This window comes from Aquila chrysaetos, chromosome W, assembly GCF_900496995.4.
Source record: "Aquila chrysaetos chrysaetos chromosome W, bAquChr1.4, whole genome shotgun sequence".
In the NCBI taxonomy this organism is placed as follows: Eukaryota; Metazoa; Chordata; class Aves; order Accipitriformes; family Accipitridae; genus Aquila; species Aquila chrysaetos.
The window spans coordinates 7,554,613-7,567,850 of NC_054457.1; the positions used below are offsets into that span (position 1 = coordinate 7,554,613).

The 13,238-nt window shown below is 44.4% G+C and overlaps 1 protein-coding gene across 1 annotated transcript in view; it reads left to right on the forward strand.

Moving 5' to 3' along the window:
* The first annotated feature begins 12,232 nt into the window (after nt 1-12,232).
* Nucleotides 12,233-13,238, forward strand: part of LOC121232753 (NAD(P) transhydrogenase, mitochondrial-like) — a 59,875-nt gene continuing 58,869 nt past the window's right edge. The window contains 1 exon segment of the mRNA XM_041121155.1: nt 12,233-12,701. Within this exon segment, the coding sequence (XP_040977089.1) occupies nt 12,551-12,701 (151 nt within the window). The 5' untranslated portion in view covers nt 12,233-12,550.

Consider the following 13,238-nt stretch of genomic DNA (forward strand, 5'->3'; position numbering starts at 1 on the left):
GTGGGGCCCCTCCAAATCGAACCGCGGGCACCCACCTCATAAGCTAACACCTTTAATACCTTAATCGCTTGTGCAAGCCCCATCGTCGCCTGTGCGGCCGATCACGTCGGGGTCACCACTATGTAGCAGTGCTACATATCAAGGTGCCGCGATTAGATCACTGGTCGGCCCGGACCAGGGAAGAGACAGATAACACACATGGTGTGAGTGCCAACTCCGTCCTTTATTGCGCAGTTAATTCCTTTTATACTAACAACGGTAGGTGGGATTACTGATATGTCATAGGGAGGCGACGACTAGCCTTCTACCTTTCCGTGACATCGCGAGATCTTCCGAACGGTGTTCCCTACATAATGAGTTCTTGGAAATCTCATGTTTATGTAAATAAATTCCAGGAAATTCTACGATTATGTATTACCTTAATGTATATAACCTCGTAAAGTTTTCCAAGTCGTTGGAGCACTCGTGGTGGACTCATCCCCAGTGCTGCCCAGTGCTGTAATAAAGGATGCCTGCTTAATAGTAACCTTGTTGCTATTGAGTTTTATTTCAGGGAACTCTCTGAAAATTCTGTTTCCCCTATGGGGAGATTCGGACTTGAAGGAGAAGTATCCATGGATTTTTGTTTCAGTTTTGGCGACCCAGATGGGACCCTCTCTGTCCAGCTGCAGGAACCCCTGAGTCAGAGACTCCCTTGGCCGGCCCCAGAGACTTCTCTGGAGGGACTTCCCAATTTGGCGGATCCGTATGGGGACAGCAAGGACCACTGGTAAGAAGAAGGCATTCCTTTTTGGATTTTGGGACTGGTCATTTGGAGCTACTCATAAGTCACGGTTCGTGGGAACCCCGCTGGGTGGCATACATCTGCATGTATGATTTGTATTGATTATTTGGTTAGTACGGTTGGTCGTTTGTGCATTTGTATTTGGTTCTGGTATATTCATTTGGGGCTACTCATAAGTCACGGTTCGTGAGAACCCCGCCGGGTGGTGTTTGGTTTTGGTTTAGATGTGCGTATGTGATATACGTATATGTCTGGTATACGCGTATTTGGAAATCTTTGATTATTAATCTATGTCGACATGTTTTGTTTGGGGAATGGTAGCTACTATTGTTGTGTTTGTAATAATTGTTAGTTGTGCGTGTAAGTGTTTGAGTCCTGAGCGTAAATGTTGGATCCCTAATCCCTGTCCATGTGTTGTATAAATTTCAAAATGGGAAATAAACAGGGAGGAATTGTGAAGAAGAGTCCTCTGGGCTGTATTTTAGCCCATTGGAAAGATATTGGGGAACCACCTGGAGGGAATGTGAATTGTAAAACTTTGATAAAATATTGCAATCAGTAGTGGCCTTTATATGAATTGGAGGATGGAAAAAATGGCCAGAGAATGGATCGCTGAGTTATACTACTATTTTACAATTGATGTTGTTTTGTAGAAAGATGATAAATGGGGTGAAGTTGTGTATGTTGATTTGTTTTTCGTTTTAAGACGCGATCATGAAAACTGTAAAAATGTAGACTGTTGATGTATGATGCTGATGGAATGTATTAGCAGAAAGTATTAATGGAAAGGGAAAGAAAAAGAATGTAAAAGGAAGTGTGTTAAGGACGGTGGGGAGGCTGAAGATGTGCAGATGTTGGTCCCAGAGGGGAATCTGGTAAATATAGAATGAAGGGATGAGAAAAGGAAAACACAGGATAGTAGTGATTATCATTTCTATTACTGTAGTATGCATTGCCATTAGTTGTGTAAAAAGAATGATTGTAAAATCTACCAATACATTGGTCAATGATGACATACATGTGGTTGAATTGTGACTCAGGTCACGGGGTGGATTGTGTGGATTGTCCGGCTCATAGTTCACAAACGAGTTTCACCATGTCTAGTGCACACAGGCGACTCATGGGGGGGGGTTACAAAAGCGACCCAGCCTTGGGTTGCCTTGAGGCCCTGTCTCTCTGCAGAGACGACTCACGGGGAGCTGTGTAGACAGCTTAGCCCTGGGTTGTCTGATAAACCCTAAAGTAAACAGGGCAGTGGCCACGCCATTCAAAGAACCAAAACCTGAACTGAGCCTTGAAATCCCTTAACAAATAGTACGCCCTGAGTCTCAATCCAACCGCTATTCAGTTGCCTGAGGAAGAAGGAAAAAAAATAATTTAAAAATATGGGAAACGTAAAGGTATCCTGTGCACTATTTTTGGAGCATGTCTAACTTGTGCACAGGAGGAGGCACTGAAATCTGAGATGGCAAAGATAATGGGTGCAGCTGATCTCATTGAAGCTACAAAATTCAGTGCATTAGAAACTGAAGCTCCTAGACCACTTTTGGGAAGGGATTTATTAGAACAATTGAATGCTGAGATAAAATTTAAAGATGTGAAATTGAATTTAAAATACCAGAGGAAAACCACATTGAAATTTTAAGTTTGGCTCTTATTGAACCCCAAATTGGGGAAAAGGAAATTGTACAAGAAATAAAAGACCAGGTATACCCAGGAGTATGGGCCTCAGGAATACCTGGAAAGTCTAAAACCGCAGAATTTGTTGTTGTTAAAATCAAAGGAGGAGCACGACCTGTCAAGATAAAGCAATATCCCCTGAAATTGGAAGACAGGCGAGGAGTGAAAAGTATTATAGAGGAATTTATAAAGTTCGGACTATTAATTGAATGCTCTTCAGAATATAACACTCCTATTCTGCAAGTCGGACCCGCCTCTGGCCAAGGCCAACCCAATCAGTGACACTGGTAGCGCCCCGGAATAACATATTTAAGAAGTGGAAACCTGCAGCAGAGAGGGGAGTAGAATGTGAGAGAAATATCTATGCTGATACCAAGGTCAGTGAAGAAGGAGGGGGAGGAGGTGCACCAGAGGAGGGGATGCCCCTGCAACCCGCGGTGAGACGGCAGGCTGTCCCCCTGCAGCCCATGGAGGTGAGACGGGGAGCAGATGCCCACCTGCAGCCTGGGGAGAGAGGAGCCCACGCCGGAGCAGGTGGATGCCCCCGAAGATGGCCGTGACTCCATGGGAAAGCCCGCGCTGGAGCAGTCTGTGACTGAAGGACTGCAGCCTGCAGAAAGGACCCACACTGGAGCAGTTCATGAAGGACTGCAGCCCGTGGGAAGGACAAATGCCAGAGAAGTTCATGGAGAACTGTCACTTGTGGGAGGGACCCCACGCTGGAGCAGGGGAAAGAGTGAAGAGTTCTCCTCTTGAGGAGGAAGGAGCAGCAGAGACAACATGCGATGAACTGACTGCAACTCCCATTCCCCATCCCCCTGCACCGCTCATGGGGAGAAGGTAGAGAAAATTGGGAGTGGAATTGTGCCCGGGAAGGAGGGTGGCATGGGGGGAAGGTGTTTTAAGATTTGGTTTTACTTCCTAATATCCTTGTTTTGATTTGATTGGTAGTAAATTGAATAGATTTTGGTTTTTTTCCCCAAGTTGAGTCTGTTTTTTTGCCTGTGACCATAAGTGGTGAGTGATCCCTCCCTGTCCTTGTGTCAACTCACAAGCTTTTCTTTATATTTTCTCCTCCCCATCCCACCGGGGGGAAGGAGTGAACAAGCGGCCTCATGGTGCTTTGTTGCCAGCTGGGCTTAAACCATGACATCCCCCTAATAAGGAGAAAAATGCTTCTCTATATTTGTACTCATTCTGCATTACAAAGTATCATATTTCATAGCATGGTAATTACATAAAGCTAAAAAAAAGGGGGGGGTATGTTACTTAAAACATCTATAACATTTCTAGAAAAGGTCTTTACTAAGACTTCAATTCATCCAAAAGTTACTTTAAAAAGGAAACTATCTGATGTGACATTGCACAGTTTAACAGCATGTAATTTTCATACTAATAAAATTGAACACTAGCTTAAAGACATGCAGCGCTGCATACTTTTTTGAGCTGGCTGAACAGTGGAACAATACTGAGGTAGTTGATAAACAAAAAGGTATTGTACTGCAACAACAAGCCCAAAGGCAACTGCATCATCCCTCTTTCAAGAGCAGATTAGCAGATGAGTGTTAGCAAAACTGATGCAATACCCATTAAAGGGCTTCTCTTTTTTTTTTTGGTGATTTTTTAAATTTTAGTTTTTGTTTCTGGTGCTGTTACACAGAAGTTGGACAAGATAAATGATAAAACAAAAATGATGAGAAAACAAAAAAATGGCTTAAAAAGCTAATTTTAAGAAGTGGGTAAGACAGTAGAAGGTGGTGAGAACAGGATAGAGAGCCTTTGATGATCTAAAAATGCAGATGAATTACGGAATATAAAAGTGAAAAATCTTTACAGCTTTCAAAAAGATAGTTAAATCCCTGTATTTTTTTCAAGCTCAGCATCAGCAGACCTGTCCAAGAAAAAAAAAAGATTATTAATCAATTTAGTATCAAAAAAGATTCTCAAATGTATTTTTCTACTTCAGATTTTAATTTTTAATAGTTTCCAACAATACTGAAAATTAGGTGAACAAAATCCACGTGGAAAAAAAATGCTTTATTTTTGTCTTTCATATCACTAGTCAATGGCTGCCATTTGTCAATCATGTGTTTCCAAAAATCAGGGCTCTGTTAAGAATAGTCTCTTTGCCATATATATGTATAAATATAAATATAATTTTCATTTCATCAGCTACTGAATCTGCTATAATTTGAATAACAAGTGCTTGTGTAATTGTGACGGAAAAGGACTTAACTGCAAGGTTCAAGCAAACGACTTGAACTTCACTTGCAGACTTAACTGCAAGGTTCAAGCAAACAACTTATTTGAACTTCGCTTACAGACTTAACACGCCACTATTGCAGGTTTTACAGATACAGTGGAGGAATGCACTATTGCAATTTTTTAAGGCAAGAGTAGTACATTATTACAACCACAAGCGATTCACAGACAACCACAAATGCATTTACAAACTTAAAGCATAAACAATATTCACTTAGCCCTCCAGGTAAGGGCTCTCAATCCCAGGGAAGTTACCTCAACCGGCATCCCAATCAAGGGGGGTGTGTGTGTGTGTGTGTGTTTCCTTCGCAAGCCAACTGTATAGTTGGAGAAGTGACTCCCCCCATTTCCAACCTGAATCTTAGAGTTTTTATCCCCTGACTTGTGGAATGGTGTGTATGACTACGTCTGAGTGGATTATGATATAGGCCTAAATGGATTATGTACATCTGAGTGGAGTTTCCCCTTATCTTTCCTTTGTTGGTCTGTGATTGATTGAATACACAAGGTTGTCATTTGAAACTGAAGCTGAAACTCTCCAGGTTTTGGGTTTGGTTGTTGTTTTTTTTTTACCTTGCTTCCTCAGCAACTGAATAGTGGTTGGATTGAGACTCAGGGCATACTATTTGTTAAGGGATTTCAAGGCTCAGTTCAGGTTTTGGTTCTTTGAATGGCGTGGCCACTGCCCTGTTTACTTTAGGGTTTATCAGACAACCCAGGGCTAAGCTGTCTACACAGCTCCCTGTGAGTCGTCTCTGCAGAGAGACAGGGCCTCAAGGCAACCCAAGGCTGGGTCACTTTTGTAACCCCCCATGAGTCGCCTGTGTGCACTAGACATAGTGAAACTTGTTTGTGAACTATGAGCCGGACAATCCACACAATCCACCCCGTGACCTGAGTCACAATTCAACCACATGCATGTCATCATTGACTGGTGTATTGGTATAAGTTTCGTCTGTGTGTTTTAGTAGAGTTAGGTATTCCTCAATTTCTGGGTGAGCCCTTACCTCAGAGATAGATTTTTACAATCATTCTTTTTACACAACTAACGGCAATGCATACTACAATAATAGAAAGTATAATAACAATCAGTGTTTGTAACAAGTCAACAATCCATCCAGAAAATACCCATCCTATCCTACCAAAAATATTTCCCAACCAGGTGTCCTTCATTTGGTCCTGCAGTTCATGAGTAACTTTGACTATCTTCTTCATCTTCTGGAGGTTTTCCCGAAGAGGTAGTGACACATTAGGAATTGTGACGCAACATTCTTCTTGTTCATGGTTTGCTTTCAAGTATCCGCACACCCCTTGTTCTTTGAGTAATATCATATCCAGTGCAAGTCGATTTTGAAGTGCAACTTTTGAGGCAGTTTGTACTTGTGTATCTAGCAATTCAAAATTGACTTTAGTGAGGTCTGCCAAAGCTTCCACTTGTGCAGTTAAATTGGACAGCACAATTCTAGTTTTAAGGTGACCTATTCCTAGCCCAAAGAATCCTTCGGCCCATACTGCTAATTTCTGGGATACAGTCCAATCGGTGTTGTCTGTACTCCGTTTGGTACGGGGATGCCACAGTCCTTGAGAGATAAATTTCTCAGAGTCATAAGAAGGACATAATCATGGTACTCCCAAAGTACACTGGAGACCAGGATGTATAGGTCTTAACATATCTGTAATAGTCCCATCTGAGCATATCCACGTTAACTGACGTGGAGCATATATAGGTGAATCATCACAATTACCCATGGTTCGAGGAATGCGACAGGAGGATTTCTCAGAATATTTTAAGTCTTTATAGCTTATGCTAGTATTACATCCCATTGCTGGGGGATATGGCCTGGTGTAATTTTGACACAAGCAGGCAGCACTGATTAAATGCCGTAATGAAGGAATTAACCACAACCAACTATTTTCTAGATCCCCACCAGTGGTACAATTTATGATATTTGTACAATTCCACAGGGGTGTTTTTTTCACATTGGGTTGTGTTGAGAACCTTTGTCTAGACCGCCAGGGATAGCACTCCTTCCTGTCATCTTTCCTCTCCTCATGGGCTTGCGACCATAAACAATTAGCAGGTGGTCCTTCCATCACATTGAACCACATACATGAATTACCAGGTGTTGAAGGAAACTCAAAGCACCACTGGGTGTTTACCGGTTCCACATACCTCAGGACTAAGCGTTTTCCCCAATATGGCTCATTCCCATACTGTGTATCTGCCCAAGGGTGTTTGGAACATGGCTGTTGGGAGGATTGAGGCTGTTTGCCCCTACATCCTAAAGTCTTATTGTCCCGACAGAGTGGGGCATAGGAACAATTTAGGCTCCAAACGGAAGTTCGATTTAACGTATTGTTAAATGGCCACTTCCATTCAAATTCACCCCAAATGATAGACTTATTTTGATTCCAGAGCCAATCTAAATTCTTACCTATATCCACGGGGAGAGCTGTTATGGGGATCCCCTGAGTGGGGGTATGTGGTAAAGGCAAACAGGTAGTCACATGAGAAAAGTTAAGCATGCAAGCAAAACCTTGTATCATCTTGTAGATCATATTGTCTTGTTCAGTATGATTCACGACTGGGGAACCATCAATGTGTTGCTCAAAAGCCCGAGGCTGTCTATTCCATATCCTAGATTGTTTACTTATGCATATGGTTATTATAGGACTAACAACAATTATTACAAAAAACCTTACAATTACAGCCATAGTATAGTGCTATCAACACTTAGATTAACAAACAATTATTCCTACCAAAAACAAGCATATGAAAAACAAAAGATAAAACTCCTGATCCACGCTCCAGGTCTGTGTAGCTTGTCAATTCCTCTAAGGTACAGTTCACATCAGCTCGGATCGATGTCTGTGAGGTCTCCACCCCGTGTCTTCCCAGTTGTCGCTTATCCTTCTTCAACTGGAACAGTCCTATAATTTAAAGAGAAGAGAGCTGCTCGAACATATACACGCTCAACGATAAATTGGTTAGAAATCTGGTATAATCCACCTGCTACTTATCCGATGTATGCGATTGGAGCTATCTTTTGCTTCCCATGCATACAGCCCCCTCGGGTTGGTCAGTATCAGGGGTACAACTCCAATTTGAGGTAACTTGACCATTACAGGTTGGCCAGAATGCAATCGTGTGGGGAATTTGCCAACTTCATGTGGTTTCTTGGAGATTAAATCTCCAGTAGGACAGAATGCCTTAACTTTTGCGTTTCCATTTTCACCCCATCTGTTATTAACAGTATATACTGCCTCAGACAATCTCAAGTCCCAGTTTGATGCATGGACCCTTGCAAATCTTTTGATTAGTCCATTGTAGGGAACACCGTTCGGAAGATCTCGCGATGTCACGGAAAGGTAGAAGGCTAGTCGTCGCCTCCCTATGACATATCAGTAATCCCACCTACCGTTGTTAGTATAAAAGGAATTAACTGCGCAATAAAGGACGGAGTTGGCACTCACACCATGTGTGTTATCTGTCTCTTCCCTGGTCCAGGCCGACCAGTGATCTAATCGCGGCACCTTGATATGTAGCACTGCTACATCCATTAATTTGTTCCACTATTCCATTTGCCTGAGGGTAATAAGGAGTATGGAAGATCCAGTCAATACCTTCCCCCCTTGCCCATTCCTGGACGATGGCTGCTATGAAATGTGAACCATTATCACTTTGGATAGTAGAAGGCATAGGTAAGGTACTAAACCACTCCTTTAGCACTCGAATGGTCCATTCTCCAGATGCTGCTGTGGTTGCAGTGGCTTGGGTCAAACCGGACACTACCTCTACTCCTACTAGAATATACCTATGTCAGTTAGATGTTCTAAGTGGCCCGATACAATCGATCTGCCAAGTCTGCCAGAGTGTCTTTCCTGCTCTGATATGCAAAGGTGGGGCCTGATTCAGATGATCCATTTTTAATCGTAAGCGGCACTGTGGACAGTGTGTTATTGTCCTTTCACAGTCAGCCACTGTGGCAGGCCACCCTCTTGCTTGACACTCCTTGTACAGATCGGCCTTTCCAGTGTGGCCACGCCTTTCGTGTAACCATTCTCTCAATCTTGCCCACTCCTGCGCACCTGTTTTTTCATCCGTTTCTAATATATGTATGCGGGTGAGATAATCAACCTTGTTATTCCAGTGAGTAGCCTCAGTAAGGTTTTTATCGTGTGCCTTTACCCATCCTACTTGTAATGTTCTTCCTTGTCCTACTTCTAATAGTTGCCTCCAGTCCTCTGTTCTCCACACTGGAACCCAGTTGACCTGCCAACCGTTGGCTTCCCAATGTCCTATCCATTCTGTTGCCCCTTTAAACACTGCATAGGAATCAGTATATATAATTTGAGCCCCAAATTTCACAGCCAACAATACAGCTCGTAGTTCCCCTATTTGGGCACTACCTTCTCCTTTTTCAATCTCAGTTCTTCCTGTCTTTATCTCCAGAGCCACTGCTGTATATTGCCAAGTCCGATTTTTTCGTACTGCAGAAGCGTCTGTAAACCATACTCCTGTCAGGTCTGATTCAACTGTAAACGGGGGTGCTTCTAGAATAGGTGATGGTTTATTAGGTTCGATTAACATAGAAGGGTCTGCGTTAACATCCTTTTGTAATTTAGATACTTTTACTGGCCCTTCAATAATAGTAACCAACCGACTGATACCTTCCAAGTAAGAGTACCATTTCTGGACAGTGGGTTTTTGGGCAATTCCCTCGGGGGGAGCAGTCCCCTTCCTGACTGATTCCAGAAGAAGGAAAGGACCCCAAACAACCATATCCTGGCTTGTGCGAATCCGTTCAGCCTTTTTTACTGCTCGGATTAGCGATAACATACCCTTTTCCCAATCGGTGTATCGTTGCTCTGTATCACTGAATGAATGAGAAGAGAATTCCAAAGGTCTATCAGGGCCTTCTGGTCCCCGTTGATATAAGTTACAATGCGAATCATGTTCACTGAATCCCCACTCGATCTGTATAGGATCTGTCCGATGTATGGGACCTAAAGTCTGATATATACGTAGTTCTTGAATCAGTAAATTCAAGGCCTCCTCATGCTGAGGGGTCCACTGCCAATGGGCATTCTTCTTAATTAAATTATACAGAGGTCGAGCAATTATGGAAAATCCAGGGACATGTTTTTGCCAGTAACCTAAAGTCCCAAGTATCTGTTGTAGTTCCTTCTTATTTTCTGGAGTTTTACCAGCCTCTATTTTTCCCAGGGTACCAGCTGGTACAGCTACGGCTCCTCCTGACCACCAAACACCTAGAAATTTAACCTCTTGACTTGGTCCCTGACATTTAGCAGAAGGGATTTCCAATCCCAATGAAGCCAGTGAGGCCCAAATCTGACTAGACACTTCCATGACCGTCTCTTGGTCGTCCCCAGCAATTAAGATATCGTCAATATATTGGTACACACTTATCCCATCTGGGACTTCTATTTCCTTCAATATTTTTGCCAGTGCATTATGGGCAATAGTGGGGGAGTGTTTGTATCCTTGGGGAAGTCGGTTAAAGGTATATTGTATTCCTTCCCAAGTGAACGCAAATTGAGGTTTATCCTCCTCTTGAAGAGGAATCATAAAAAACATATCCTTAACGTCCAATGTGGACATCCATGTTGTATTGGGTCTGGCTGAGATGGAGTTAATTCTCCCCATAGCAGCCCTCATAGCACTGTGCTCTGCATCAGTAGCTAGAAAGGTGTTGATAACACACCAGTGTTTTGGCTACTGCTGAGCAGTGCTGGCACAGCATCAAGGCTGTCTCTCCAACATTTTTGCCCCCCCCTCAATGGCAGGCTGGGGCAGGGCAAGATCTTGGGAGGGGACATAACCAGGACAGCTGACCTAAACTAACCAAACAGATATTCCATACCGTATGATGTCAGCTCAGATATAAAAGCTAAGTAAAGGGAGGCGGAAGGGGGGGCATTTTTGTCTTCCGGAGCAACCACTACGCGTACTGAAGCCCTGCTTCCCAGGAAGTGGCCAGACATCGCCTGCTGATGGGAAGTAGAGAATAACATCATTTGTTTTTCTTTGCTTTCATGCGCAATCTTTGCTTTCACTTTATTAAACTGTCCTTATCTTGACCCACGAGCCTTTTGTCATATTTTCTCCCCCCTGTCCAGCTGAGGAGGGGGAGTGATAGAGTGGCTTTGGTGGGCACCTGGCACCCAGCCAGGGTCAACCCACCACAGCCACTTTGGGTCAGCTGTCCTGGCTGTGTCCCCTCCCAACTTCTTGTGCCCCTTCAGCCTTCATGCTGGCTGGGCATGAGAAGCTGAAAAATCCTTGGCTTAGAGCGGTGGGCCGCCGCCGCGAGCCATGGGGAGGGACGGGACGTCGCGTTAGTGCCTCCATAAACGCGGACGGCGGGATTCCGGGCGAAGAGCCCCTCTACCAGCAGCCAGTAGCCACCTGCTAGCGAGGGTGGCCCGGCAGCCAGCGGGGAGCACGCACCGGCTCCTCTGCCCATTCCCCGCTGCGCCACTTTCCCCGGTGGTGCCTTTCCCACATCAACTGCCTGCTTTGGTACGTCTCCTGACGCCTGTAAGCTGCTGTCCCGCTTAGGGTAACTCCTCTGGGAGCTCTGGCTGGGGTTTGAATTGTTTGTCTGGTTCCTTGGGGCACAGGAGGTTTTCACTTGTTGGAGTTGCTTGTTTAGAGCAAGGGTGTAAATACGGTCTTGAGTCACAGAAATATCAATCTGTAGGTGTCGTGGTTTAAGCCAAGCCGGCAACAAAGCACCACGAAGCTGCTCGCTCGCTTGCTCCTCTCCTCTCCTTCCCTCTCTCCTTCCCTCTTCCCCCCCCCCCCCGCCCCGGCCCCGTTGGGATGAGGAGGAGAAAATATAAAGAAACGCTCATGGGTCGAGACAAGGACAGGGAGGGATCACTCACCACTTATGGTCACGGGCAAAAAAAAAAAAAAAAAAGACTCGGGGGAAAAAACAGAATCAATTTAATTTACTACCAATCAAATCAAAACAAGGATAATGAGAAGTAAAACCCAGATCTTAAAAACACCTTCCCCCCACCCCTCCCTCCACTGCCGGTTTTCTCTACCTCCTCCCCCCATGCAGCGCAGGGGGACGGGAATGGGGGTTGGGGTCAGTTCGCCACACCTTGTCTCTGCCGCTCCTTCCTCCTCAGGGGGAGGACTCCTCACTCGTCCCCTGCTCCACCGTGGGGTCCCTCCCACGGGCTGCAATCCTTCACGAACTTCTCTGGCATGGGTCCTTTCCGCGGGCTGCAGATCTTCAGACACAGGCTGCTCCAGCGCGGGCTTTCCCGTGGAGTCATGGCCATCTTCAGATCTGCATAGGTGTTTCTCTCACATTCCAATCTCCTCCCCCACTGACAGGTTCCCCTTCTTAAATACATTCTCCCAGAGGTGCTACCACCGTCGCCGATTGGGTCGGCCTTGGCCAGAGGCAGGTCTGACTTGGAGCCGGGGAAGCTTCTAGCAGCTTCTCACAGGAGCCACCCCTGCGGCCCCCTCCCCCGCTACCAAAATCCCACCACACAAACCCAAAACAGTAGGTCAACTTGTAATGTCAGTTCTCTCATGGGCTTACCGCTTCAGTTTGATATTTGCCTTACTCAGTTTGGAAAACCAGTGGATTTTGTTTTCTAGCTAGAAAGAAAAGGTGGGGAGAAATGATCATCTTGTGGCTAGCATCAGTTGACTGGACTTAAGCTGCTGAGTTTACATACCTTCTGTCTAGTATCATTAATAATTCTTGCTTTGTTTTTACATGTGCAGCAGGGATTCCATACAGGGCAAGGAGTCTGCTGTGAGGTCTGGGTGAAATGGCGAGCCTTCTGCGTGTTGCTGTTAGTGGGTGCTCAACTCCTGTTTTTGGCAATGTGTTACCACCTAAGGTGCGTTCTGCAAAGATGCTGTGTTTGCGAATGTTTAGAATCTGCCAGATGTTCAGGTCTCGGGCAGCTCCAAAGCCAGGTAAATTGATTAAACTATTGTAAATAATATTTTATTTTAAAACTTGAAGATAGCTTGCATTTTTCTTTCGGATATGCGTTAGTACAGAAAAGACTTAAAATAAAAAGAACACTCTTAAATGATGTCGGCAGCTTACTTGAGTCAGTCAGTTGCAGTACAATTTTACGCTGGTTTTAAAGGGCTTATGCAGAAGGTGTTTGTGTTTATTATGAATACTTTGGATCCAAATAGTCTTTAAGGGTAGGTGGTCAGAGCTCCTGCTGAAACCTTGCTTGAGGGAAGTATTTAAACAAATGTTTTTCTTGGTTAAAAGCCTGAGTTCCCCACGAGTTTTGGTAGTGCAACTCTGTGTGTGCATGCAGGGGAAAATACAGCCCTCACAAAGAGAGCATCTGCAAGCATGACTATACGTAGTTGTAATTATCCCATCTAAAATAATCTCTTTGTTCAGGAAACTTTTATGTTGTACCACCTTGAAGGACTTTTGATCTGCATCTTTTCATGTAGGGTTTGTTGGTATATTTGTACTGATTACAT